Source organism: Psammomys obesus, unplaced genomic scaffold, assembly GCF_907164565.1.
Source record: "Psammomys obesus unplaced genomic scaffold, mPsaObe1.curated_primary_1811, whole genome shotgun sequence".
Lineage (NCBI taxonomy): Eukaryota > Metazoa > Chordata > Mammalia > Rodentia > Muridae > Psammomys > Psammomys obesus.
The window spans coordinates 10,688,029-10,714,472 of NW_026585689.1; the positions used below are offsets into that span (position 1 = coordinate 10,688,029).

At 39.1% G+C, this 26,444-nt stretch overlaps 1 protein-coding gene across 3 annotated transcripts in view; it reads left to right on the plus strand.

The window, feature by feature from the left end:
* Positions 1-26,444, plus strand: part of Abi3bp (ABI family member 3 binding protein) — a 211,150-nt gene that overhangs the window by 87,116 nt on the left and 97,590 nt on the right. For 2 of the 3 annotated variants that reach the window (XM_055594575.1, XM_055594585.1), the window contains exons 5-11: positions 769-950; positions 1,479-1,534; positions 13,278-13,326; positions 14,268-14,339; positions 14,776-14,868; positions 18,981-19,058; positions 20,871-20,945. In XM_055594575.1, coding sequence (XP_055450550.1) covers positions 769-950; positions 1,479-1,534; positions 13,278-13,326; positions 14,268-14,339; positions 14,776-14,868; positions 18,981-19,058; positions 20,871-20,945 — 605 coding nt within the window. Of the gene's footprint in view, positions 1-768; positions 951-1,478; positions 1,535-13,277; positions 13,327-14,267; positions 14,340-14,775; positions 14,869-18,980; positions 19,059-20,870; positions 20,946-21,669; positions 21,745-22,176; positions 22,249-22,767; positions 22,843-26,444 lie in introns of all 3 variants that reach the window. The other variant, XM_055594593.1, reaches the window with a different exon arrangement.

Genomic DNA, 26,444 nt, shown 5'->3' on the forward strand with positions numbered 1-26,444 from the left:
TCTTAACAAATTATAGTCCTGTTTATACCATAAATCCTCAGGTGTGTCTTTTACCATATTGAAAAAAAATAGATTACTTTTAATACACCCTCCGTGGAATAAGAAGGCTTGAATTCCTCAAAACATGAAATGAGTGCACTATTTAAAACACCTTGGTTCTGTTCTTTATGCAATCAGAAAGGGATGGTTACCTAGCCTTTTCTCTTTCATTTCCCTATGTAGCTAATAACTGTACTGGAATTCTGAAGTTCTGTTGGTGCCTAACTGTGCTGCTACATGGAAATCCTATTTGAAAGTTAAAATTTAAAACGAAAAATATATATTCTCTTAAGCTTTAAAAACTCTGAACAGTTCAATATGTGTTTAATATAGTCATCTGATTGAAGACTCTTGTATATGAAGACACTTGAGGGAGATGGACTCTTGTGTATGAAGACACTTGAGGGAGATGGACTCAACAATTGAGAGCTCTTACTGCCCAATCGTGAGGACCAGAATTTAGGTCCCAGCGTGGAAGTAACATCTCACAAACACCTATAACCCTAGTCCTGAGAGATACAGCAATGCGTTCTGGGTTTTTTGCGCGCGCGCACACACACACACACACACACACACACACACACACACACACACACGTGCCTGCATACAATAGCATGAGTATATGCTAATACAAATGCATATACTCATTAATAAAATGAACCTTAAAAGCTTGGACTTACATTCTGAATATCCCTGTGTTTTTTTAACCATCATCTCTTCATTCAACAGACTTTATACAATTCGATATAGAGAAAAAGATAAAGAAAAGAAATGGATTTTTCAACTCTGTCCAGCTACTGAAACAATTGTGGAAAATCTAAAGCCCAACACGGTTTATGAATTTGGTGTGAAAGACAATATAGAAGGTGGAATTTGGAGTAAGATTTTCAATCATAAGACTATTGTTGGAAGTAAGTATGTACTTGGTCCAAGAAATTTTTTTTCTAATTTTCTACTTTAAATCATTTTAATAGCTATATGATACAAAATAAGTTCATTTTCAATAGTTAACATGTTCAAGTACTTAAGAAAATACAAAAGGAATAGAATTTAAACATTGAGAATTCTGAATTTTTTATAATGTGATTTTTTAAAATAGATAATGAACAACTTTGTTTCCAGCTATGACATTGAAGTACTTTGAAATATATATTTGACCTATGAACAGCATCTGAGCTGAACAAATAAAATGTCAATATGTGTAAAAATCACATGGGAAGGTAGGCCAGCGGAAATGGACACAGCCTACTACAGGGAGTCCTGAACTTCTTTTCCTGACCTTTGTACTCACACATCATTGGAATTAATATCTGAAATGACAGTAAATGAAACTACATGCCAAAATAAAGAGTGTGACTTGGAATTAGCCTCACAGTGAGCTAGAATTGATCAAGAGGCAGAAGTAATAAAAATAGTGCCATTTTTCTCCTTGTTTTCAGGTAAAAACAAAGTAAATGGGAAAATCCAGAGCACTTATGACCAGGTCCACACAGTGGTAGGTGCCAATTTATTATTATTAAGAATTTTCTTTAAAGATAATTATATCTGCATTGTATTTCTACTTAGGTGAAGGGACAACCCTACTGTGAGGTGCTGGGATTATCTACTAGACTCTGGGTAAAATATTTGATGATTTAGGAATTAGCTGTTTTGTTTTTTTTTTTTTTTCTAAAAATCATAGAAATATGCTCTCAAACCATTTCTAAATTGTTTAAGCTCTATAATTCATAGATTCAATTCAGTTATTCTAGTATTTGAATATCTAGAGTATTTTGAGATTTTGCTCATTCTTGTAAATTTTTTTTAAAATATATCTATTATTTTATTAATTACAGTTTATTCACTTTGTATCCTAGCTGTAGCCCTCTCCCTATCCCCTCCCAACCCTACCCTCCCTCCCTCATCTCCTCCTATTCCCCTCCCCAAGTCCACTGATAGGGGAGGTCCTCCACCCCTTCCCTCTGATCCTAGTCTATCTGTTCTCATAAGGACTGGCTGCATTGTCTTCTTCTGTGGCCTGGTAAGGCTGTTCCCCCCTCACAGGGAGGTGATCAAAGAGCCAGCCATTGAGTTCATGTCAGAGACAGTCCCTGTTCCCATTACTAGGGAATCCACTTGGAGACTGAGCTGCTGTGGGCTACATCTGTGCAGGGGTTTTATGTTATCTCCATGCATGGTCCTTGGTTGGCGTATCAGTCTCAGAAAGGACTTCTGTGCCCAGATTTTTTCTCTCCTTGCGGAGCTCCTGTCCCCTCCAGATCTTTCTATCTCTCCCCTTTTTTTTTTTCATAAGATTCCCTGCACTCTGCCCAAAGTTTAACTATGAGTCTCAGCCTCTGCTTGGATACACTGCTGGGTAGAGTCTTTCAGAGGCCCTCTGTGGTAGGCTCCTGTACCGTTCCCTGTTTTCTCCCTGTTCTGATGTCCATCCCATTTGCCTTTCTGAATGAGGATTTAGCATCTTAACCCAGGGTCCTCCTTCTTCCTTAGCTTTTTTAGGTGTACAGATTTTAGTATGTTTATCCTATATTATATGTCTAATATCCAGTGATAAGTGAGTATATACCATTTGTTTCTTTCTGCTTCTGGGATACCTCACTCAGGATGTTCTTTTCTAGATCCCACAGTTTACTCTGTACCCCATTTTTTAATTGGATTACTGGAGTTGTTGCTTTTTAACTTCTTTAGTTCTTTATATATTCTGGATATTAGCCCTCTGTCAGATATAGGGTTGGTGAAGATCTTTCCCCAATTTGTAGGCTGTTGTTTTGTTCTGACAACAATGTCTTTGCTTTACAGAAGCTTTTCAGTTTCATGAGGTCCCATTTATTGATTGTTGATCTTAGAGCCTGTGCTGTTGGTGTTCTGTTGATGAAGTTGTGTCCTGTGCCAATTGTCTTGCAAAATTTTAAAAAGGTTTGCTCATCTAATGTGTATGTGTATGTGTGTGTGAGAGAGAGAGAAATAAAAATGAATAAATAAATATGTACACCACATGTGTACAGGTACCTGTGGGCGCTAGGAATCTAATCCCGGTCCTGTGGAAAAGCAGCAATTATTGTTCACCACTGGGTGAGCTGTTTTTCATATGACACTTTAAGAGCTGATTGATAGCTACACGCCCTAGAAACACTGGTAAAGCTCAGACCTTTCCACATTTTGAAATGATGAAACAACTAGTTTGGTTGTCTGAAATGTGCCCAAGCTCTGCTGGGTTCAGTAAATGTTTTGTGTGTTTTGAGCCTTACGGTTCCCACCTTCAACCCTCCCTGAAACTCGTAGGTCTACATGCCATTTTCTGTCAGTTCAGCAAAGGGGTCCTCAGGAATCATGCCATCAATTATGACATAGATTAAAGCTACCAGAGAGAGAGAGATGCTTGTGTTTCATACTCGAGTGTAAGGTGAAATGTGCTTTGCTATCAAACAGATAGAGAGGCACCAGGGTGAGAGAATGGGAATTTGATATGGACCTGAGTTACCATGGGTTAGAATTGTAGAACTTGAGAAGGCTCTCCCAGTCAGATGTGCATGAAGGGTTCTTTTCACTTTTCTGATCAGGTAACCTGAACACTGCTATTCCCTTCTCCCCAATTTTTTTATTCTGGGACGATGACTTTCCCTTGTGTTTTCTAGTTGCTATTGGGGTTTTAAATTCCATCTTTATTTTAGATTAAATCTGCTTTAATGTTTCTGTATCTTTATGGAATTCCATTCTGTATTGTCTTCATCATTTACATATGTCTATGTTTCTTAGGCATCACTGAGGTGTTTATTTCTTAAGTTCATCAAACTGCTTCTCTGTGTCTTCTTTACAGCCATCGAATTCCTTGATGGAGTTTATGATTGTTTTTTTAAATTCTGTGTCCTGGGGCTCATCTGGTAATTCTCATGGAGAACATTTCTAAGACTAGTGGGGAATTTGTTGGGAGTTGCTGCTTTGCTTTTTCATATATATATATATATATATATATATATATATATATATATATATATGTATTGCAATGAGATCTGGACATGTTAGTTCTGTGTCTGATGTAGACAGAGCAGAACACAGCATGTGAAAAGCTCAGCCTAAAGGTTAAGTATGACTTAGATGGAAGGAAGTTGCATGGGTTGGGTTGGTATAGAGGATACAGATCCCAGTTCAACCCAGAGTTTATGACATTATTATCTGTGGATTGCATAATCCAAACTACATGATCATTGACTTATTCAGTTTTTACGTTATAGGCATTTTAATTATTTGTAATTAATTTTTAATTTGAGTGAAATAATTAAAATGCCTATTGGCAGTTTAGATTTTAAACATTTTTAAGGCTGTTTTGTGTGAATGGGCAACTTTCTTTCCAAGAAGATTATCCCAGCTTACAATCTTACAAGTAGATAACAAATAGATAAACAAGAGCTTACCTTGCTTATCAATAGTGTATATTTGTACCACTAACATTTTGGGTAATATGTTATATTAGTACCACTTTCACAGAAATGGAAATTATCTTTGCTTTTGTTTTCCATTCAGTGGCCATTAGTTGTGGCTCTTTGTTAATGGGAATTGTATGATTTTTTCCCGACTAAAGACTATATGGACTAAAGGAACCTTTGTGATGCTATCTAGAAAGTATTTTTCTTATATTTTCTATCAACTTTCTTAGTCACAATTGTCAAAATAGTCACATCTTGAAATGTGTTTCGTCCAGTTGATTAGACTTTCATTATATCTTCAGTTGTGTTATGGTTAACAAAGCCTTTCCCTCAGCACACAACAGATAAATGTATATATTTCTCTTTTAATTTTGGTTTTTGCAGTAATTAAACTCTAAACTCCATGGACTTCCCTTTGCTGTGGTATACAGTAAGGCTCTGCATTTTTCTAAGCAATTAGTTAGCTTGATAGCATGGCTTGACACATGACACTCTCGGATGTCTCTTTGGTTTTGGTCTTTCTGAAGTCCAGTCATTATTATATATGAAAAACAAACCTGCTACACTGCATAGTTCCTGTTCTCTTGCAGAGCATTCTTCATTCTTTGTTGCAATCGGTTTCCTAGGGATCAAATCTTATCCCCTATCCTCTTATCTTTCTTGCCTAATCTTTGTGTGACTGAATGATGTAATTTCTTTCATTCTTTTACATCTACCATATGTCAATCATTTTTATTTATTTTTGTCAGAATACGTCATATAGGATGCATTGCTCAGTGAGATTGGGAAAGATAATTGGTACTCTGCCACAAGAATTTGATTTCTTTTCCATAAACAGCTGTGATAGGGCTCGGGAGGAGCTTCCTGCATCTGTGACACAGAGCCAAAGTTGTATCACTTCCAGCTGTGAGGTGGAGCACCCCCAAATCCAGCCAGCTGGGATGAGCTGTACTTTAAAACTCTCGGTTATTTCCAAAGGAAAACCCAAGTTCATTGAAAAGCTGTTTAAAGCTCTGTAATACCCTATTTATGAGAATCCTCTGGATAGCCGAAAAGTGTCTCGTGAACAGACTTTGATGCTCAGGCAGTCTGAGACATGGGAAAGTTGCACAGCACTCACATGGGGCAGCCTTCGGCTAGGTGATGTGGTCGTGTAGAACACGTTTGAAGTTGATTTGATATTTCAGATGTGTATTTCAGTCCACATCAAGTCTACGTCCAAATATTTACCCGTTTCTTCTCTGAGACTGATCTTAAAAGGTGGTATTCCAAGAGGCATGTGATGTCTTACTTTTAAGTAAAAGACTCACTGAAGGCGGTTGTCATTCAATATTCTGAATTCTAAACCTTTGAAACCACAAATGATCCTAACACCTTACTACAAGAAGTACTCAGTACAGGAAAAGTATTTTAACATTATGTTATCCTTTTAAAAAGATAAATAATAATTAGGCTAAAAGCTTGTGCGTTAAATCACTCCCATCTTATGCCCCCGGTTACATTACATACAGTAATTTTTATAGCTAGGGATGCATTCTGTTGGCAAGCCCACTCAAGTTATACCAGGGACATGCGGCATCGCCTCTTCTGATTGGTTTGCTCCTTTGTTCTACCAGTTGTGAAGTACCTTCAGTGATGTCATTCCCATCTTTATCCCTAAAGTGACAATGCATGATCATAAGCAAAACTGTGATTATTCATATAAAACATAAATGCATCATGTAAAATGCATGTAAGGAGGAAGTGCTTGTTATAATATTTGTGATGTTTTTCTTTTTTCGGTATCTATTCCTTTTTAATGTAATATTTTTATTTATTCCATGTATGCAATAGATTATATACCTTTTTTGTAAAGTACCTGTGCATAACCTAATGTTTGTTAGTAGGTTTTATTTAAAATTCAAATGGCTTCAATTTAAATACATTGTCTCTTTAAAATTTTTAATTTGGTTAATTTGGCAAACACCAACAGTTATTGACCTGTGTACTACATTTGAATATTTTTTTGAAATGTAAAGTCATTTGACCCGACTTTCCTCAGAGTCTGTGTTCCTTTAAACCATGGTGCTACTTCTACCATTTCATTTTCCATTCAAAGTCAACTTATTTTAAGAGAGCTACTCCCACAAAATGGAGGATCCCTTGTAATCTCCTTTTAAAACGTTCCCTTTCAACATGGTTGCACTGAGGGTTGAGTTTCTAACACATGTCTCTAAAGGGCGTTTTCAGGCTGTGGGACCATGCCACCCCACACTGATGACCTGAAGTCTTTCCAGTCCTGAACACCTCATGCCCAGGCACCACGGCAGGTGTGATGGAGTCCACACCTGTTATACCAGCACATACTCACAGCCGTTCACTAATGTGGAATGAATGTGTCAAATATAACGTTGATCAGATAAATGAACTAAGACCTTGTGGCCACACTTATGTCTTAAAATTATACAGCATGAATATAAGAAGCACCTTCATTCTGAATATCCATTTTGTTAAGCAGAAACACACACACACAATCACCAGTCACCAGAGGTTTATGTCTTATTTCAGTTAACCAAAAACTTTGAAGACATTCAAATGGAGCATGTTAGAGTCAATTTCAGCCAGATGTTAGACTGAAACAGTATGTTTTGTAACTTTCATTAGGACACCCTAAAACAAATTAGAAGCAGAATTTAAAATGACCAAGTGCTTTTCATGTTGTTTAGCTCTTGAGTCCTTGAAATTAGATTTTGAACACCCCTTTACTCCTCCTCAAACGACAGCTGCAACTTCCCAGGGCCTGAAAATAAAATTAAACCCTCAATAGACACTTGGATGCCATAAAAATAGCATATGGACAAACCTTCTAATAATAGCTTCCTTGCTATCACTGATATTAATAAAAGCTAATTTTCAATATAGTATGAGGAGAGCATTGGTTTAGTGCAAAAGATAAATTTAACACTCTGTCCTACTACTGCTGCTACTGTTTTAATTTTACATAATCAAAGGCTTTCTCTACTCATGACAAAAATACAATAGAATGACAATAAAACCTCACCTGGTTTATTTCCATTGGCTTTCCATTTCCGTTTCAGTGTTATTTTCACATTGAACAGCACTAATTTAATCTTCCCTGACTGCCTTGCTCAAGGTATAGCACAACGGTTAATCAGCCTGTTCAAGGCTAGTGCAATGTAAGATGTCTTTAAAGACGTGGGATTTTTTTTTTTTTTTTTAGAAAAAGATAACATCTCTTACAGAGAAGTAAGCATTATAGTTATCTTCTGGTGTGCTGAAAACATTCTGAAAATATTTGCTAAATGAAGAGGACAGAAATTGTAGAAGGAGTGTAGGGATGGAGGTTGCAGCAAGATTGAGGGTCAGCAAGTTGCAGAGCAAATATAGCCAGCAAAGAAACTGCCTAAGGACACCACACCAGGGTGACATTCATGGGCAGTGGCATTGCACCTATGTGTGTCTTCTTGTTTAGTTGTTTTGTATGGCTGTACGAAGATGCCCCAGACTGTCTCTGACATGAACTCAGTGGCTGGCTCTTTGATCATCTCGCCTTGAGGGGTGGGCAGACTTACCAGGCCACAGAGGAAGATAATGCACCCAGTCCTGATAAGACATGATAGGCTAGGATCAGAGGGAAGGGGAGAAGGATCTCCCCTATCAGTGGACTTGGAGAGGGGCAAGGAAGGAGATGAGGGAGGGAGTGTGGGATTGGAAGGGAATGAGGGATGGGGCTACAGCTAGGATACAAAGTGAATAAGCTGTAATTAATAAAAAAATAGAATTTTTTTTATTAATGGGAAAAATGAAGATGCTCTAGACCAGGTAATTCATAAAGACCACTGTCTTAGTTAGGGTTTCTATCATTGCAATGACAAAAGAGCAAGTTGGGAAGGAAAGGTTTTATTCAGCTTACACTTCCACATTGCTGCTCATCACTGAAGGAAGTCAGGACAGGAACTCAGAACAAGGCTGAAATCTGGAAGCAGGAGCTGATACAGAGGTCAGGGAGGGTGTTGTTTACTAGCTTGCTTTCCATGGCTGGCTCAGCCTGCTTTCTTATAGAACCCAAGACCACCAGCCCAGGGATGAAATCACCCACAATGGGGTAGGTCCTTCTGCATCAATAACTAATTAAGAAAATGCCTTACTACTGGATCTTATGGAGACATTTTTCTCAGTTAAGGTTCTCTCATTTCAGATAACTCTAGTTTGTGTGTCAAACTGACATAATACTAGCCAGCACGAACATAGATGTATGTTTTATGTAATTCTAAAGGCTTGGATATCTAAGACCAAGAAATTGGCACTTGGTAAAAGACTTCATAATATGTTATCCTATGGTAGGAAGCAAAAGGAAAAGAGAGATGGGAGCAAGCTTGGCCTTTTATTGGTTTCTTCATTGAGTTTCTATTGGTGTGGTAAACACCATGACGGAAAGATATTTGAAAAGGAAAGGGTTTATTTTGCCTCACAGGTCATAGTTCATCATCAAGAGAAGTCAGGCAATGGCTCAAGGGGAAACCTAGAGGCAAAATCAAAGCAGAAGCCATTGAGAAATGCTTGCTCCCCATGGCTTGCTCAGCCTGCTTTCTTGTACAACTCAAGACCACTTGCCCAAGAGTCTTCATGTGAGCCTGGGTGTACTCACATCAGGCATTAATCCAGAAAATGTGTCCACATAGTTGCCTTTAGGCAATCAGATGGAGACATCTTCTCAGTTGAGGTTCCTCTTCCCAGATAACTCCAGCTTATGCCAAATTGACAAGAAACCAAGCAGGATCTTTAGGAAGCCCGTGGTTTCACTCGTTAACTCCATTCCCTAGCATTAGAAGAACTCTTCAGATCTAGTCACCTCCTATATTTTATACCAGCTGATAGTGTTGTACTAAGTTCCTAACGTGTATTTTGAGAGAGAGATTCAAACCATATTACAACACTGGTCCACACTCCTCATATTCTAGTTTCATACTGTATATACCCATGGCTCTAGCACACATTCATCAACAGCCATAGAAACTAGCCTGTGGAAACAAGGGAAGGGTAGTGGTGGTATCTTTTAAAAAAAAATGCTGAACATAAAACCTAAATGAAATTAGGTTTTAAATGAAAATGATTAAACCTCGGTATCTTAAGAATTATCATATTTTGTTTTCCAGTGATTTTAGGCAGCAGATGTTTCCTTCTACTTTCACCTCGTAAGCAGACAGAGAGGAAGAACTCAGTGTGCATTTCTTCATGGGGACTTTTGTATTTGGTAGACATATTGGATGGTTGGACTTTTTTGATGCCCTTACATCTATCTGCTGAGAGGTAGATATTTGTTCACTGGTCTAGTCTTAGTCTTTGGATTACAGATTAGGCAAGAAAGCAATTACAGGTCTAGAAAGAAATGCATTCTGCAGCTAAATCGTTTCCTTATTTTTGGCAGCACACCCTGTACCTATATTCTTGTCATCAATTTAATAAAACATTGGTCAGTACTCAAGCAAGAACTCAGAACAGAAACGTTGTTCCATTCACGTGATGAATAGAATATTTTCCATTTGTTAAAAAAAAAAAAAAAGCTTGTCTGAAAACCATCACTGTAGCATAAGAAGGATAAATTTGATGCAATCCAGTTCAAAGGTGATCAGCACAGCCATATGAAGGCATTTCTGCTGTAGCATCTCAGCAGTTTTTGAGAAATGTCACATTCTGTAGAATACTGTGATAGGACTCCTAAGGCAAATAAACAGAATATTCAGATGTCTTTTTCACGGTAGCCATAGACTTTATATATTGGTACTAGAAAGACAATCTGGCTTTCTACATAGGAGGCTCTGCTGAAACCAGAGCTTGCTCCACTAGGCATGCAGAATTCTCAGAAGTCTTGAGAATACTATAGGGAATACTGTGCTGGCTAGGGGTGTGAAGATAATAAATCTTGAAGAAGAAGGAGATGCTAAAGTTTCATTTAGATAAGAGAAAGCAGTTCTTGAGAATGGCCATACAATAGAAAGCAACAATTAACTTTATTGAAATACATATCAAATTTCTCACCACAAGAACGATGGACCACTTTGTATAATTTTCTCAAAATATCACATTGAATCTCCTAAGCATTACATACTTATTATAGACAGATGTAAAGCTATGAATTGCAAGGAAAGCGAACATAAACTGTTCAAATGTAAAAACAACATTCTTAGAAGTGGTAGGTAGAGACCCAGGCTGGGGGTACTTCCGCAGCACAAATAGAGCAGTGGCTGGTTGCTGGTACGGTGGGTGTTGGGGAAGTATAGAGTGGGCAGGGACCTGTCTGTCCTCAGTGCGAGCTGTGTACACATGCTACAGTGATAAAGCTAGAAGGGATCTTCCCGCGCGTGGCAACCCATAGCTGACAATATTTTACTTTTCTATGAATGTTCGTTTCTTTTGTGATTCTATTCATATAAGGAAAACCACAGCAATGCTATTTTTCAATCATTGCCCTGTCCAGCAGTGGTGGATGACCTAAGTTACAGTATGGAAATGTGTGGTAGGCAAAGTCAGGGAAACATCTTCCTCTGAAAATTTCTATTGAAACTCACTTGTCTCAGGATCTTGGTAAATAAAGGTATATGTACAAAATTTAATGTCAGCTTATAATAACTGGTGTTGAAATTGTGATGTTATTTCTTTCTACTATGTTTTACGTATGTACATATGTATGTGTGCACCTGTGTATTGTAAATTTGGGTTATAGTGTGAGTCTAAATTTATATTTATAGCCTTTATATTTTTTCAGACTATGAATAGAAAACTATTTGAACTACACCTTATTGAATAAAGCCTGAACTTTAGGTAATAAATTTATTCAATCATAGTAATAAATGTGCTCACACACATAATTATCTGTACCTGATTGAGTACTTATGCTGGTATAGTAAGGTAGAAATTTCTGGCTCAGTGAGTAGAGATTATCCTTTAAAAATAATTATCCAGTGATAGTAAATTCTTTTATAGTTTTTAAACATACAGGGAGAGAAATAGCAAGAGTAAGGTCGGTGTTATGGCCCCTCTTACACCATCCTGAAAAATGATAACATGTCCCCACACTCTTTCACTCACAGCTGTGAATGTTATTAGTGTCTCAAATTCAGTGCACATTCAAAATAGGCAGATCTGCTCATGCTGTGCCTCCTTCAAGTATGTGAGTTAAACCAAGTGCCCAAATTTGGTCATTCTTACTCTTTCAACAGCTCAACTCTAATCCTCCTAATTTGAACTCCCTATCATTCTCATCACCACCTCTCTCCACACCTCTCTCATCTGCCTCACCATTTGCCCATGTGATTGTGTCTGGCAGCCAGTGACTCCACTTTAAAGTCTAATCCTATCCCTAGGCACTGTGGGACATCAAAACATCCCATGGGGCTTGGAAGATAGTTTGGGTGACGGTAAGACATGCGGTCCTCTGGGTCATGACCTTCAAATTTGGAGTCCCCCCACATATAAATCAGTGCAGAGTGGCAGAATGAACATGTTTAGGTTCAGTTTGAAGAAATATTTTGTTCTGAGTCACTGTTCTTCTCTCTTGTGCAGTAAAAGGTGGTACTAAGGACTGTGGGCGATTACAGTATCCTCACTAACAGCAGCACTAGTTTATGCTCAAACAGTTCTTTATACCTCAGACAAACAGGCACCCTTCTCCAGGGTGGATGGTTACCCACATGAAAACTTGCACCAGCACGGAGCTCCAGAGTGTGCCATCCAGACTGAGGTGGTAAGAGAGGGAGAACAACAGCAAGCGCCGTGCTCGTTGGCTATAGCCACACGACAGCCCCAGCACTTCTCCATTGCCACTAGAAAGCAATGGGCCTCCTGCTGCAGGCATCTCAAAAGTGGACCCAGTTTCTTTGTGTCATAAGAGCATCAGAGAGACCCTCTGTGCCTTTTAGCTTCAGATTCTTTTCGTTGGCTAACTGCAGGAGACACGCAAGAGCCAGGGGTAATGAGAGATTCTGAGCCATGGGCAGGGGCAGCCTCCTCTGCAGATCCTTTGAGCGCACACCGAGTTTCTTCTCCTTGGGAGCCCCTTCTTTCCATTGTCACTGTGGTTTGCCTCTGTGACAGCCTCCTTTCTAGAAAACTCTGTCAGCAGACTTCACATATTCTGCTTCAGCTTCTTCATGACCATCTCTCTGGCAGTCTTGGCATCATGAATTTCTATTCTATTCACCTTCTGAGACTCAGCTACAGGTTCAACTCTCTGTAAGTTGTGATATCTACTCCTTGGCTTTCAGGAGAAATGTGACCATTCTCCCATGTTGTCTTGGGCATACAGCAAGGATCAGATTCGAGGTCAAGGGTCCCAACTGGTTTCTTCTAATAAATCACGTGACTCTTCATCATTACTGTCAGCAGCCTAAAGTCCAGGGCAAAAGTCGGAGGTGTCCTTAGGGTTGTTGTAATCACAGTCTTCAATTTCTTCATAGTGCTCAGTCTTTGCGTTCTGGTCCTGGCCCATCTTAAGTAATCTTATTCCTAGTTTGAGGGAAAGCTGGACCAGAGTATCAGTTTCATAGTGGAAATCTGTGGGAAGAGTGGGTACCCACTGCTGCAATTTCTAAGAAAATGGGAGTTCTGAAGACTTGCTTCTGTGAGGTTTCGGCCCTCTATGGGGTAAACAAATGAGTTCAGCACAAATGAAGGCAAACGCATATTCTAAATATTTATCCAGTGACTGTTAAACCGCTGTCATGGGTGATTTCACTGAAGACAAGAAAGGACTCCTCTCAGAATTCTGATTTTTTTATTAACACTGATGTAAAAGTTGACTTTCTCTCTTTCCAGCCAGCATATGTCCCAAGGAAGCTAATCCCAATAACAATCATCAAGCAAGGTAATTAGTCTGATATTCTGAGAAACTATTGTAGTGGTCTGTTCATCTAATATAAACATACAGTGTCTGCTTTCTCAGTTTTTCTGAAAGTGGTGCTTGGAAAACATTTGAAGAAACTAGTGTAAGTTTATGGTTAATACATAATTTTGGCTGTGGCATCAATATGAAAAACCTTGAACAAATCATACCAGTGGGGCAACAAAGTGGTTGTACCATGTGTTATGTTTAAATTAATCAGTTAAACATGTGGATCTTTACTTAGGATTAAGTTATCTAAATCCTAACTTAAGTACACGAGGAAAACAATTAGCAGACCATTTAGGATATTGAGAATGAAAACTGTGATTTAGCAGTCACTTAGGGGAAGTAAAGATGTCCATGTTTTAAGAATTACAATACTGTATTTCATTTCATTGTCCAGTTTTGTTTTGGCTTCCAGTTTTCAAGTTATTAAAACAACTCCATTATTTCCAGAGAAAAATCTCTTGGTAGAAGAGCTACTGCCTTAAAATAGTTCTTTCTTTTAAGAAAACACCGTGTCCTAAGTATATGCTGAAGGCAGGACCAGTTACTGCTGGGATCACTGAACGATTCTTCGATTTGAAGATATGTTTTTCAACTACATATACTGTCTCATCATTGCAATGTGTTATGCAAGCTCTCAATTGCTCTGTGAAATGGGCAGAACGCACATAGAGACAGAGTGGGATTTCCACGACTTAGAATGGGATACTTTATGCTCAAGTAATAAAGACAGGCTTTGTTTAAGGCAGGACATACCTAATTCTTCCGTTGACGTGATAGCTAACTCACTGAGGTGCTTCTGTTGATTGAGAAATTTAGATTAAGACCATACGATGGAAGGTAGCTTTACACCATTAGCTTCGTATTGCTTCCTGTGTTCATCCCCATCACACTACTGTCTTTTTATGTTTCGCCAGTGATTCAGAATGTCACCCATAGGGCTTCAACCAAATCCCCAGACAAGACTCCTTTTGGAGGAACAATACTAGGTAAGTCGGTCATGTGTATCTAGAATGTGTAGTCTAGGCTGGCTTTTGATAATAGGGTCCTCATGAAGTTTTATACTATGGGCAAGTGTGCTAAATTAGTGTCAGTCTACTTCATGTTACTGTTTTTAGATTCTCGGCTTGTGTCCATTCTAAGCTACTTACTTTATCTTGGCATGTTTAAGAAATAGCTCTGGCCCATGTAAGAGTTTTGAGCCTTTGAATTTAAACCCACAGGATTTCTGTAGATAAGTTCTAGATATGGGGGGAAAAACTCTATTTAAAAAGTCATATTTTTCTCATTTTCAATGTGGAGTTGAACTTAACCAAATGAAGGAAATGTCAGCTTTTAATTTCTACTTTCTGATTCGCCATGCTTTGTTTTTGTATGATACATTTTTTTCTTCCTCTTCTTACACTTGTATCTATTTCCTTTCAGTTCATCTTATCATTCCGGGTCTTAACGAGACCACTGTAAAACTTCCCACATCCATAATGCTTGAGATTTCAGATGCTCTCAAGGCACAATTAGGTAAGCGGGGGCTTTTCAATGAACACTAGCACTGGATGGCAGAGCACTGTGACTATGTAAGGAATATAGCAAACAAGCCACTTGAGGTCAAAAGAATGAGGATGGAGGAGGAGGTTGGAGGGTCAGAGCTTATTACCATCAGTCATTCTGTGGGGAAAGCTCTTTTATACACATGCATGCATATGTAGGAGAGGAATAGTTCTCAGTATCTTCTTCTAGAAAGAATTCAGTACAATTTGTGTGATTAAAACAAAAAACAAAAAACAACAACAAAAAAAAAAAAAACCAGCAAAATCCCCTTCAAAGAGACCCAGAGAACAATTCTGGTTGCTATATTTGACTGTCAGATTGGGCTCAACATTGCCTTTCTGGCAGTAGATCTGAAGCTTAGATGATGGCCATCCTGACTGAAGTAAGATAGTAGAATCTTAGGAGAGTTTTAATCAGCATACCTAATGTCCATTGCTGCTAAATATTTTTCCATTTCCATGTATGTGTAGGTGGCATACATGAGTTAATGTATGCATATGAGGAGATATATGCACACATATGTTTATGTGTATATATGGTCATATATATGTGTATATGTACACGTGGAGGCCTGTGGTTGCTTTGTAAATCCTCAATTACTCTTCCAGAGAATGCAGGGTTTCTTAATCAAACATAAGCTTACTATTATGGTCAATCTTTCCAGCCAACATGTTCTAAGGATCTTGTGTCTCTCTGCCTTCTGAGCTAGAATAATAGATAAGACACCATGTATGCCCACATAGCATTTAGGTGGGTTTCAGGGATCTGAACTCTCCAGTCTTATATGACAAGTGCTTTAACAGCTGAGCCATCTCCTTAGTTGCTTTTTGAAGACTCTTTAGACTGTTCCCTAACCATTTGTAGTTCTCCTTTTGAAAACTCTGTTTAGCTCAGTTTTACTTGGATTATTTTCTTAGTGTTTAGGTTTTTCTTTTAAGTTCCTTGTATATTCTAAACACTACCTCTCTATCAGATGTATAGCTTGAAAATATTTCCCCACATCCTGTGGGCTACCTCTTCACGGATTCACAGTTACATTTGCTGTACAAAAGCTTCTGGGTTTTCTGAGACCCCATTTGTTGGTTTTATTTCCTGTGGAGTCCTATTAAAAGCATCCTTATCTATGTATGGATGCTGAGGCTGGCTCCCTTCTTTATCCCCTAGCAGCTTCAGAGAATCCTATGTTAGTTTTAATTGATGATGATTATACATTCTTAAGAGTTACAGTTCAACACAGACACACAAAGTATAATGAGGAGTGCAGGATTGGCGTATTTATCACTTCAGATACATGCAATGTCTTTGCATTGGGATCACTGGAACCTTTTTCTACCAGATATTGTGAAATGCCACATTAGCTGCTGTCAGTCATAATCAATCATCCTTTTGTGCTGTAGAGTGTTACCAAGTTATGGAGGCTCTTTATATATTTTAGACATTGAGTCTACATGTGAATTTTGGCTTCCAGATATTTTATTTCAGTCTGTAGGCTACTTTTCATTTTGTTGACGGATTGTTTTACTATGCACAAACCTTATTTTTCCCATAAAAATTACATGGGCATCAACACTTTTTATCTTCCCAATGGAAAAATAAACTTCCCAAAGTTAATTATCACTGCAGTTCAGAAAAGTTGTATTTTTGAGGGAGCAAATTCTAAAAATAATAACCCCATTGCAGCAGAGCTCCTCATGGGACATCAAGGGCTGTAATAGAACACATGTGAGACTACGTAAACAAGAGAACTAATTTCGCACACACTTATCTCAAAGAGATTTACAAAGGTTTTGCCAAGCTAAGATATGCCCTGCCAAAAGTTAAGAGAAACGGTGGTGCTGAAAAATAGTATAAAAGGAAAAATATAAAGAATTTACTGAGCTTAGAGCTTAGTTGGATAGTGTTTTAGTCTCTGTCAAGATAACAGGTGTGTGTAGTATAGACAAATGCTCATGGGCTGTGAAGTGATGCCAGAAACTCTCACTTAAATATATTCCTATCTCTCAAATACTCTGATATCTGGTGTGCCGTATTTAAAAATACCACATGCCTTTATTAGAAATTAGCATTGTACGAAGAATACCAATATGTTTTCAGAAGATGGATTGCCATGTTTTCCCATTTGTAATTGAATTTTAGGTTGATGTGATTGCCAATTAAAGTCAGCTATTGAATTTTAGAACCTGAAGCAATCCAGTTTGTTGTCCTGACTGAGAGTCTAAGGTTTGGGTATAGGGGGCCTACAAGGGACAGACAGACAGAAACACACATACAGAGAGAGAGAGAGAGAGAGAGATCAGACAGACAAAGACAAGGACAGAGGCAAGTTCTGAAGTTAGAGAGGTTTCCTAACCAGGCAGAGGTTACCCAAATCAAGACCATAGGACTTGGGAAAAGGGAAAGATTAACAAAATTGCCCTAATGGAGTTGAGAACACTGGGTGGTGGAGCCCTGTAATTTACACTTGGAAAGTTCCTTCATCTCCCTGTGGTGTGCACTGAAAAGAACAGGAGCAGAACTCACGAGAGGCCTGTGAGGCTTAAAGCTGTGGCTATGAAAGATGTCCAGAAAGAAAACCTTGGTAAATTTTAAAATTTTAAAGAAGATTTTTATAAGATACTCGGTGTATATGTTTGGTCATTACGGAAAGAGTCCCTGCCCTTTTGGCCCTTGTGGCTAGACTGAACAATGTTGTTAACTCTTTCTGTCGTGTGTCCATGCTTTGTGGCCATTGACACTAGCTTGGCGGTGGTAGTCAGCATACTGCTCCACAGACAGACGTATACCCCAAATTGATGCGAGTCCACGTTCTAATTGCTTTCGTGTCCATAAGAAGTAATCATGCTTTGGCTTCACATTAAATGGAAAGAAAGAAATTGCCTCTACAAGAGTGATACCAGCTCTAGGTGACATCACGAGAACTCTAGGTGTCAACTCTAGAACTTGACATTCTGATAACACAGACTAGATCAGTTTTCAGCTTGGGGTGAGCGTGTCCCAGGGAATTTCAGAAAATGGCTGGAGCTGTTTTTGATTTAAAATTGAGACTGTTGCTGGGCAATGGTGGGGCATGCCTTTAATCTTAGCACTTGGGAGGCAGAGGCAGGCAGATCTCTTAGTGTGAGGCCAGCCTGGTCTACAGAGTGAGTTTCAGAACAGCCCAGGCTACACAGAGAAACCCTGTCTTGGAAAAAAAAAAATTTAACAATGTTTTTTTTTTGGGGGGGGAGTGCAATTCTACTTTAGAAGTGCTTATTTAAGGAAACTCCTAAGTTTTAGAAGAAAGGCTTCCCAAAGTTGCATAAAGAAGAGGAAAAAAATCCATTTTTGTACCCATCTCCCAGAGACTGAATAGGAAGATATATGTTAACATGTGTCTCAAATAAAAATCCACTGATTGTCATTTTGTTTCACCACAAGCTTTTCCAATTAGCTTACTTTCCTATGTCTCTTATTTGTGGGTTTAAAAAAATTTTAGTGTCATAACCTGTTAAATTTTTTACCATCTGTAAATAATGGAAAATTCCTATTGACATTTTTAAAAATTTGCTGTACTTGAATAAAAATCGAGGAGCATTTATAGGTTTCTTACAGATACTTTAAATTGAGTGATGAGGTTTATTCAAGTACTCTGTCATTTCTGTAACAATTACGATCGTAAAGAATTGCTAGGGTTAATAGGGAAGAATTTTGAAGTTTGTCTTCTATTCCTACTAGCCCTTGGGAGAAACGTCCAGCAAAGTTGACCTGCTGGCAGGAAGGGATGTTTGTCGATTGTGTTTTTGTTGTTGAGGAAACTGCTGGTGCTATGGTTAAAAGCACTTGGTGCTTCATACAGAGGACTCTGGTTCGATTCCCAGCACCCACATGGTGGCTCGCAACCATCTGTAACTCCAGTTCCTTCTCAGACCTTAGTGAGCACCAGGCACACATAAGGTACACATACATACATGTAAACAAAATGCTCACATGCATAAAATAGTAAAATAAACCTTTAATTTTGTGATTTATTACGTTTGCAATAATGTTGTTTGTAATTTTGAACACTGTACAATGGAGAAATAAATTGTTTTTCTTTCTTTCAGCTAAGAACGAAACACTGGCACTGCCGGCAGAATCTAAAACGCCAGAGGTTGAGAAAGTGACTGCCCAGCCAGTAACAGGTGATGGGATCCTTAGGGAGCTATTGGAAAAGGGAAGTAGCATTGTTTCAAACAGTGAGTGAGCTACAAACATTTTTTTTAAGCAAAAGAATGAAAAAGAAATTCATTTTGATTGTAACCATAAAAAATAGGACATTCTAGGACTTTAAGCTTGGGAATAGAACAGATGAAAATCAAGCAGCTGGAAGAGGAATGTGCGGAAGATGTGTCAAAGTTGAGAGTTTCCTCTAGGGGTAACACAGTGGTTCGTGGCCTTTCCTTTTGTATGAGCACTAAGAGGCACCTTTGTTTTTTCATTGCCCAGTTCCCTTCGTAAGTGGTCAACACAACAGAGTACCTTATATCCCTCATAAATCCATAATGGTGGCCATGAAAATACATTAAGATAGTTCTATAAAATGTTCTGCAGATTAGTAGCCCTAATATAGAGACTGTGTAGTTGAGCTAAAAACAAAACAAAAAACCTTCAAACATATGGTAAGCAGTGTCCCCATAGTTTATCATTGTTACTACCAAACATTCAACATCTGTTCTTCAAGTAAGTCTACCAAGGCTAACTCTCTGGGGAGACATCAGTCTCAGGCGTACCGAGTTTTTGCCAGAGTGATGCCACCTTGTCCAGGGCAAACAACAAACAACTGCCAACCATTCCCTGCAGCTCACCATTAGTTTAAAAACTCTCATCAAAAGTGAACTTCTTAATTCATAAAATTCCTATAACCTATGGCATGCCTGGTATCCCATTTGTACTAAATTTGGGGGGCTTGTGCTTGGATAAGAAAGGATAAAATTGGTGTGGTAACAAAACAACTTGAAGAAGCAGATTGAACTAGAATATATCTGCTGACAGAGTGAGTATGATCTTGCCTTAAGAAGAAATGGGCCTTTATAAGATGAGGTAGAAACCATTTGAGCTACTAGCAGCATCCACTTGGATGAAGTTCCAAGGTGACTTTTTTTTTTTTTTTTTTTGGTAACTTTGATGTGATCGGTTAACACAGAGAAAAGTACAGGCGTGACCAGCGGGTAAATGAGTCCATTTCTGTGTCAAACGTTCAGCCCAGCTTTCCAAGTTGCACTCTCTTCTCTTGGCACAATGTCTGATGCGAGTCCACAGATTTCCCAACTTTCTGCCAAGCTCTCTTCAGAATTTTCCACTTCAGAAATACTTGGGCAATCCCCACTGCTTATTATTCAGTATTGTTTACTATGTGTCCTTGTTCCAAAATGCTAGGGGTTTGTGGAATTTTCAAATCTCAGTAATCACGCTTATTATTTCTCCAAATCCTCTAACTTTACCTTTTTGGAGCTCTTCTTTACCTTTAATGGAGCAGCCGAGACAACCCATGCTAGGGCTGAACATTTGAACACTAATCGCAGTTGCAGCCTGGGCCCAGGCTCTGCTGGTTATTTATGGGATTTAAAGGAAAGGTAGTATAATATGATAGTTGCTCTAACCTTGGATCTTCCCCCTCGCCCCATTTGTTAACTCCTAACACCGTAAGCTGCTTACCATAGGCACCACAGTAAGCTGTGGCAATAAAAGAGAACACAAAACATTCAGATTGCTGTGAGAGGTGGTTTCATAGAGAAGAGTTGGGTGTGGTTCTGTGGGACACTTAGGAAGTCTCCCAACCCGGGAAGGCTGGAGCAGGGAGGAGAGGCAGCCAGGTCTACCAGAGGCAAGTGGGTAACCTCACCCTAGGACCTTGAAAAGATATGGGCTGCCAACAGAAGGTGTGCCACGCCTGGGTTCCTTTCCCATTTTATTAGCTCCTAGCACATAAAGTTGTTTTATGTTTTACTTCTCAGTGACTCCGGAAACAGTTTCAAGAAGCACCAAGCCCACACTGTCTAGCGCATCAGACACCGCAGAGACGGCACTAGGTAATGCTAAAAACTGTCTGTTCCCAGCCCCCAGCCCCGCCCCGCTTAAAACAATGGAACAGCAACAGTGGCAAGCCCCCCCACCCCGAATTCACAGGTTTAAAAGCTGCTTTATCCCGCTCTGTCCCTTCCTGCTCTCTTTTCTGGGAATTGATCTTCCTGTTTCTTGGACAAATTCTACTGAGGCCTTAGCACCATGCCTTGATCCTGGTGACCAACCAGACAGGCAGATGTGGCCACTACGTACTAACTGCATGCCCTCCATTGTGACCTCTCTTGTAGGTTGAGTGGACAGGAACAGCATTTCAGCCTCTAGAGATGCTGGAAATCTTGACTTTCTCTGGGATTTATGCCCAAATCAGTTTTGGGAAAGTGTTGCGCCAACTAAATTTGGGAAAAATCACTAAGAGGCCTGCTGTTTGATGAGATGCTTGGTTGTTCATGTTAGCTGCCGTTTCTAACTGTCATTTTACCCAGAAGAATGTATCTTGTTTTTCTTATTTGTTCTCTTCCCTTGAAGAAAAGAAGCAGCTTGTGTGTTGTTGTGCGTGTGTGATAATGAACTAAAAGACACCTTCCATTTAACAGTTACATGACTCTTCCCGGGAGCGCCAGCTCTTTCTATGAAAGGCTTATTGCACGCTAGTCTGCTATGAAGCAGTCTGTGCCTGGTGATGGTTAAGCTGAACCATCACGTTGCTAATTGTACTCTTCTTTATTGTAGTCGTCAGGCAGAAGACTCCAGAAACAGCACACTCCGTTCTAATGCCTGAGTTTGAATCACCTTTGAGCACTCTAGGTAAAAGTCATTGAACACAGCAGCACCAATGAGTGCTACTTTGGGAATATTATGCATGGCTAATAGAAATCCATGGCTAATAGAAATAATTCAAATAAATCTCCTGCAAAGAACAGACTGACAAATAATACAGAACAATGAATTCTTGACACCCAAAATCTTATTTAAACAACATTCATAATTTAGGACCCTAACAAGCCCTTTCCTATGACAAAGCCTGAGCTCATGATGTCTCAAAAAACAACTATCTATCACTGAAACAGAAGTAAAAAAAATAAAAAATAAAAAATAAATACTGCTGAGCATCTGCTTGACATACAGTGATTTTTTTTTTTATGTTGTACTTGGTGTTTTGGCAACTTTGAAAAATTTTAAATCCTTTTTGTTCTATTATACACGCCTGTCCTAACTATCCTGTGTGTTTTATTCCAGCTCCAAAAAGGTTCCCAGAGTTTCCCGAGGCAAAAACAGCCTTCCCTTTGGAGAAACCTGGGGGTACCTTGGGTAAATAGAAGCACTTTGTGTTTGATGCTGTCAGTGTGCATGGTGGGGTAAGGATGTAGCTCAGGGATCGGATGCCTGCCTGCTGTGTGTGGGTGTGGATCTCATTACCAGCATCACGTAAGGCGAACATACAGTGTCCAGTTCTATAGAACACTAGCATCTCATAAGGTGGGTGGTAACTGTTGAGTTCTGTGGGACACACATGCAGAGCTCTTTCTCTGCGAAGCTACGTGCACAAATGCACTTGGTTAACTCAGGAAAACCTGTCATTGGCTGTCTGAAGAGGAAAATAAAAATACGATTCGACTAGATTTCCTGGAGCTTCATTAAGTCACTCCTGTCACTTTTACATAGGCCTCTGGTTGTTGGCTGCCTGGATGGGTGACTTCTAGGTAGGCTATGCCTCTCGATTGGATCCACATGAGCTTTGCAGTGCAGTTTTTTCCTAGACACTTACCTATCCCAGTAGCATATGTCTGTCATAAAACACTCCGCACCCTCTGATTCCCTCTAATATAGCATCAAGTGAAGAGCCGTGGGTGGCACCCGGAGCTAACGTACCTGAAGATTCCAGAGTTGGACAGCCTCGGACTGGTAACTGCCTTCCTTTTTAAAAAGAGAATTAACATCTTCTGCCTTCACTTACGTAGGTTCTGCTACTAATCATCGATGTATTTCATGGCAAATAGCGATACATTTCTCTTGTTTCTGCTAATGTGCAAGAATGCATCTTTCTAAGCACTAGTTTAAATACTTCACGGAATCATCCCAATTTATGTTCAACTTCAAATTAAAATTTAAATATAGGTCATTTGTGATCTCAAGAGTTTACACATTCAGGAGTTGATGTTTTTCTGTTCCTCAGTAGTTGATGTGTTCATGCTTTCATTCACTTGAACCCTTCTTACTTTTTAATTTGGGGTATTTTTGTACATGCAGTAAGCTGTGACCTATGTAGTTTTAATACATAGCAGTAATTTCCAATTACTCAGGTATCTCCCCTGTTTATTATTAATATTATTATTTATAAATTATTCCCCTTGTTTAATTATTACAAACATGGAGAACACAGACTCTGATGAACTAAGGGTTGCTTAGAAGATGCTAGAAAAGGATAGTTTTCTGTCTCCTGTGAAACGATCAGCAGGAGTCCCAGGAAGTGACTCTTTGCCTTTCTTGGTTGAAAATATTCGGAGAGTAAGTGAATGAGAAGCTTCGCACTTGTTAACTACATGGCAAGATGAGCCAAATGACCATAAAGCTATGATTGTCCAGAAGCACCAACTGTCCGCATTAGCCAGAATGTGGGGAGGGGAAAGTTGGTTGTGTTTGTGCCCGCGTCCTGAGTGAATACAGGATAATTTTGATTCTGCATTGCTCTGCTTTCATGGTAGAGCAGCCTCATCTAATATTAACATCCTTTGAGACTGGGGACAGCCATGGGCCACCTCCTGGCTGGATGGGGCTGCTTGGTTGGTCATTAAATGTGATCTATTGTACTTTTTAAAAATTTTATTTTGCTTTAGAATTTACTGGAAACCTTGCCACTATTACATTCTTTATCAAAACTGTGGAATGAGTGTTCTCATAAAGACTTCTATACCAGTTCTTGAGATATAAAGGACAATTGAGAATTCTAGGTTGTGTGGTTATGGAAACTCTTGAGTTATTTCAATAGCTTTTGGCAATGAAAGAACAGGATATTTGGGGTTTGGAGCAGTGAGAAATATGAGATACATAGTCACTTAATGTACTCTTCCCCATTTGCAGTCTGTGCATCCTAATCCTTCACTAGTTCTGTATGTTGTGATTTTATTGGGTGGAATTGCATGTTGTATAGCCATTTGTAAAGTATGCTGACTAGGGTTGATTGAGCTTGATTTCCTTGGCAAATCTAATTTTCCATAAATTATATAAAGGAAATCATAAAAATGTGCTCTATAATTGCATACCAGGATGTAAAATTACTTATAAATTCTGTGTTTAAAGGAAACTGGCCAGATCTTAGAAATGCTTAAGTGCTTGTGACAATTACTCGGGGTGAATTCTGTCTTTCTAGCAATACAAGAGAGTTAGTCTTATGCTCTATTGGACATTGGCCAGCCTGCTATGATCCCAAAGTTAAAACAGTAGGAGTTCTAGAAAAGCTCTCAGTATCTTCTGCCACCTGATGGACTGTGCATCTATGTCCATGTGGCGCACATGCTTTTGGATACTTTCTCCCCTGGAATTATATTATTTCTGCATCAATTTTATTCTATGAAAGTCAAAGGCCTATGGACCCATCGTCATACACACACACACACACACACACACACACACACACACGCACGCACGCACTGCCAGTCCTCCAGCACAGTTCCTTTTTTAGGAAGGCCATGCAGGAGGGGCTTAATCTCCAGGATGGGTCAACAAGCAATATCCAGACAGTAATTTCCTTCACAGTCACTCTCATGAGCCAGTCCAATTGAAAAGTCAAACAGTGCCATGCAACAGCTTTGGAATTTAGAGAACAGGGTTTTACAACAGAGAATTACATGTTCTTCTCTGTTCCGTGAGTTAGTCTGTAATTGTGCTCTGGGGACTTGCATAGATTTAATCAATACGATGATATCCACATCAAGTTTCTATGTTGTCTATGGGAAAAGAGAGCTGGAAAAGCAGCATGAATCCCACAGACAGGCATGTGTGTGATGTCTAACCCTAACATTCTAATGTGAAATGGAGGAGATAGACATTAACTTCCTGCTTCTGTCTTGATAGTGCCATCAGTGTTAAGCCTCTTAATTTATTTTAAAATTCTATAAAAGACTACTATTTAGTTCCATGAAGGTATAGAATTAAAGGAAGAAACTGTTCACAAACCCAGAATGATCCAATGCATTGGATCCAATGATTTTAGCATTAGAAAACTGTTCTATCTGTCCTTCCCCAAAGTGGTCAAACAACTGAATCCCACCCACACATCCCAATACATTGAGACTTATTACAACATATTCCTCTAGTAAAATTATTTCCTTTTAAGCTCAGTAGTCTTGTAGGGACTTGCCTTGACAGAGTGTCAGGATGGAGGATGCTCAGTCTTGATTTTTTTTTTTTTCATTATACTCCACTTTGGAACTTTCACGATTTTTGGTGTTGAATTCTTTCAGTACTTTGTAGAATTATAGCAACTTGTGTCACATAGCTAGGCTCTGTGAACTAAAGAATTCAGCTTTCACAAGGAGGGGTGTATTCGTTGGAACATTTGTATTATGGGTGATTTGCTTACAGTTGTCAAAAAGAGATAAACTCTATATTTGGACCTTATTGCCTGTTCTGTGAGGTGTTGATTAGACCAGACCTGGTTCAGCCATCCAGATTAAACCCTAGAGAGGCTGAAAAGGAGGAACAAGTACTGCTGTTGATGAGCCAGGGGAATGAAAATAGATTAAAGCAAAGCAGATGGTTCACAGGTTTGCTGTGGCCTCTTAGAGATTTATGGGCACAATCTTTCATTTTATTTCACAAACTTTAAATTCAAGAAAAAAAGGTGTTTTGATTTTCCATCAACTGAAGAAAGTATTGTTTATGTATTCACATGGTACAGAGAATCACTATTCTCTGCCACTTTCCTAGCTGTGTGCTCTGTTCCTTCATCGCTCCTTCACATGGCTGTTAGAATTCTGTTTCTGTGGTCATGCAAACCAAATGGCAAGTCTGGGTAGTAGATACTTAGGTGCACACATTTTTATATTATTAAATGATTATAGGGCATGTTTATCTCCCTTCCCCACATCTAAGCCAAAAATTCATTGCTCTTTTGAAGACCTTCACCCATCTTCCAAAGTAATTTGTGTGGGCATTTTGCAGATGACTTCAACTGTGGATCTGCCATGTAGCAGGATCTAGAGTACATAAACCTTTCAAAACAAAATAGATATGACAGAATCGATCTTTAATAAGGTCTTTTAAAAATATTTACTCACTTTATATTCTGATCCTAGCCCCTCCTTTCTCTCCTCCCAGTCTCTCCCCCCACCCCTGCACACCCTTTCTCCCCTTTCCTTCTCCTCAGAGAAGGGCGAGGTCCCCCATGGGTACCAACCCACGCTGGTACATTAAGTCAATGCAGAACTAGGCATGTCCTCTCCGACTGAGGCCAGAAAAAGCAGCCCAGTTAGGGGAGCAAGATCCAGAGGGAGGCATCAGAGTCA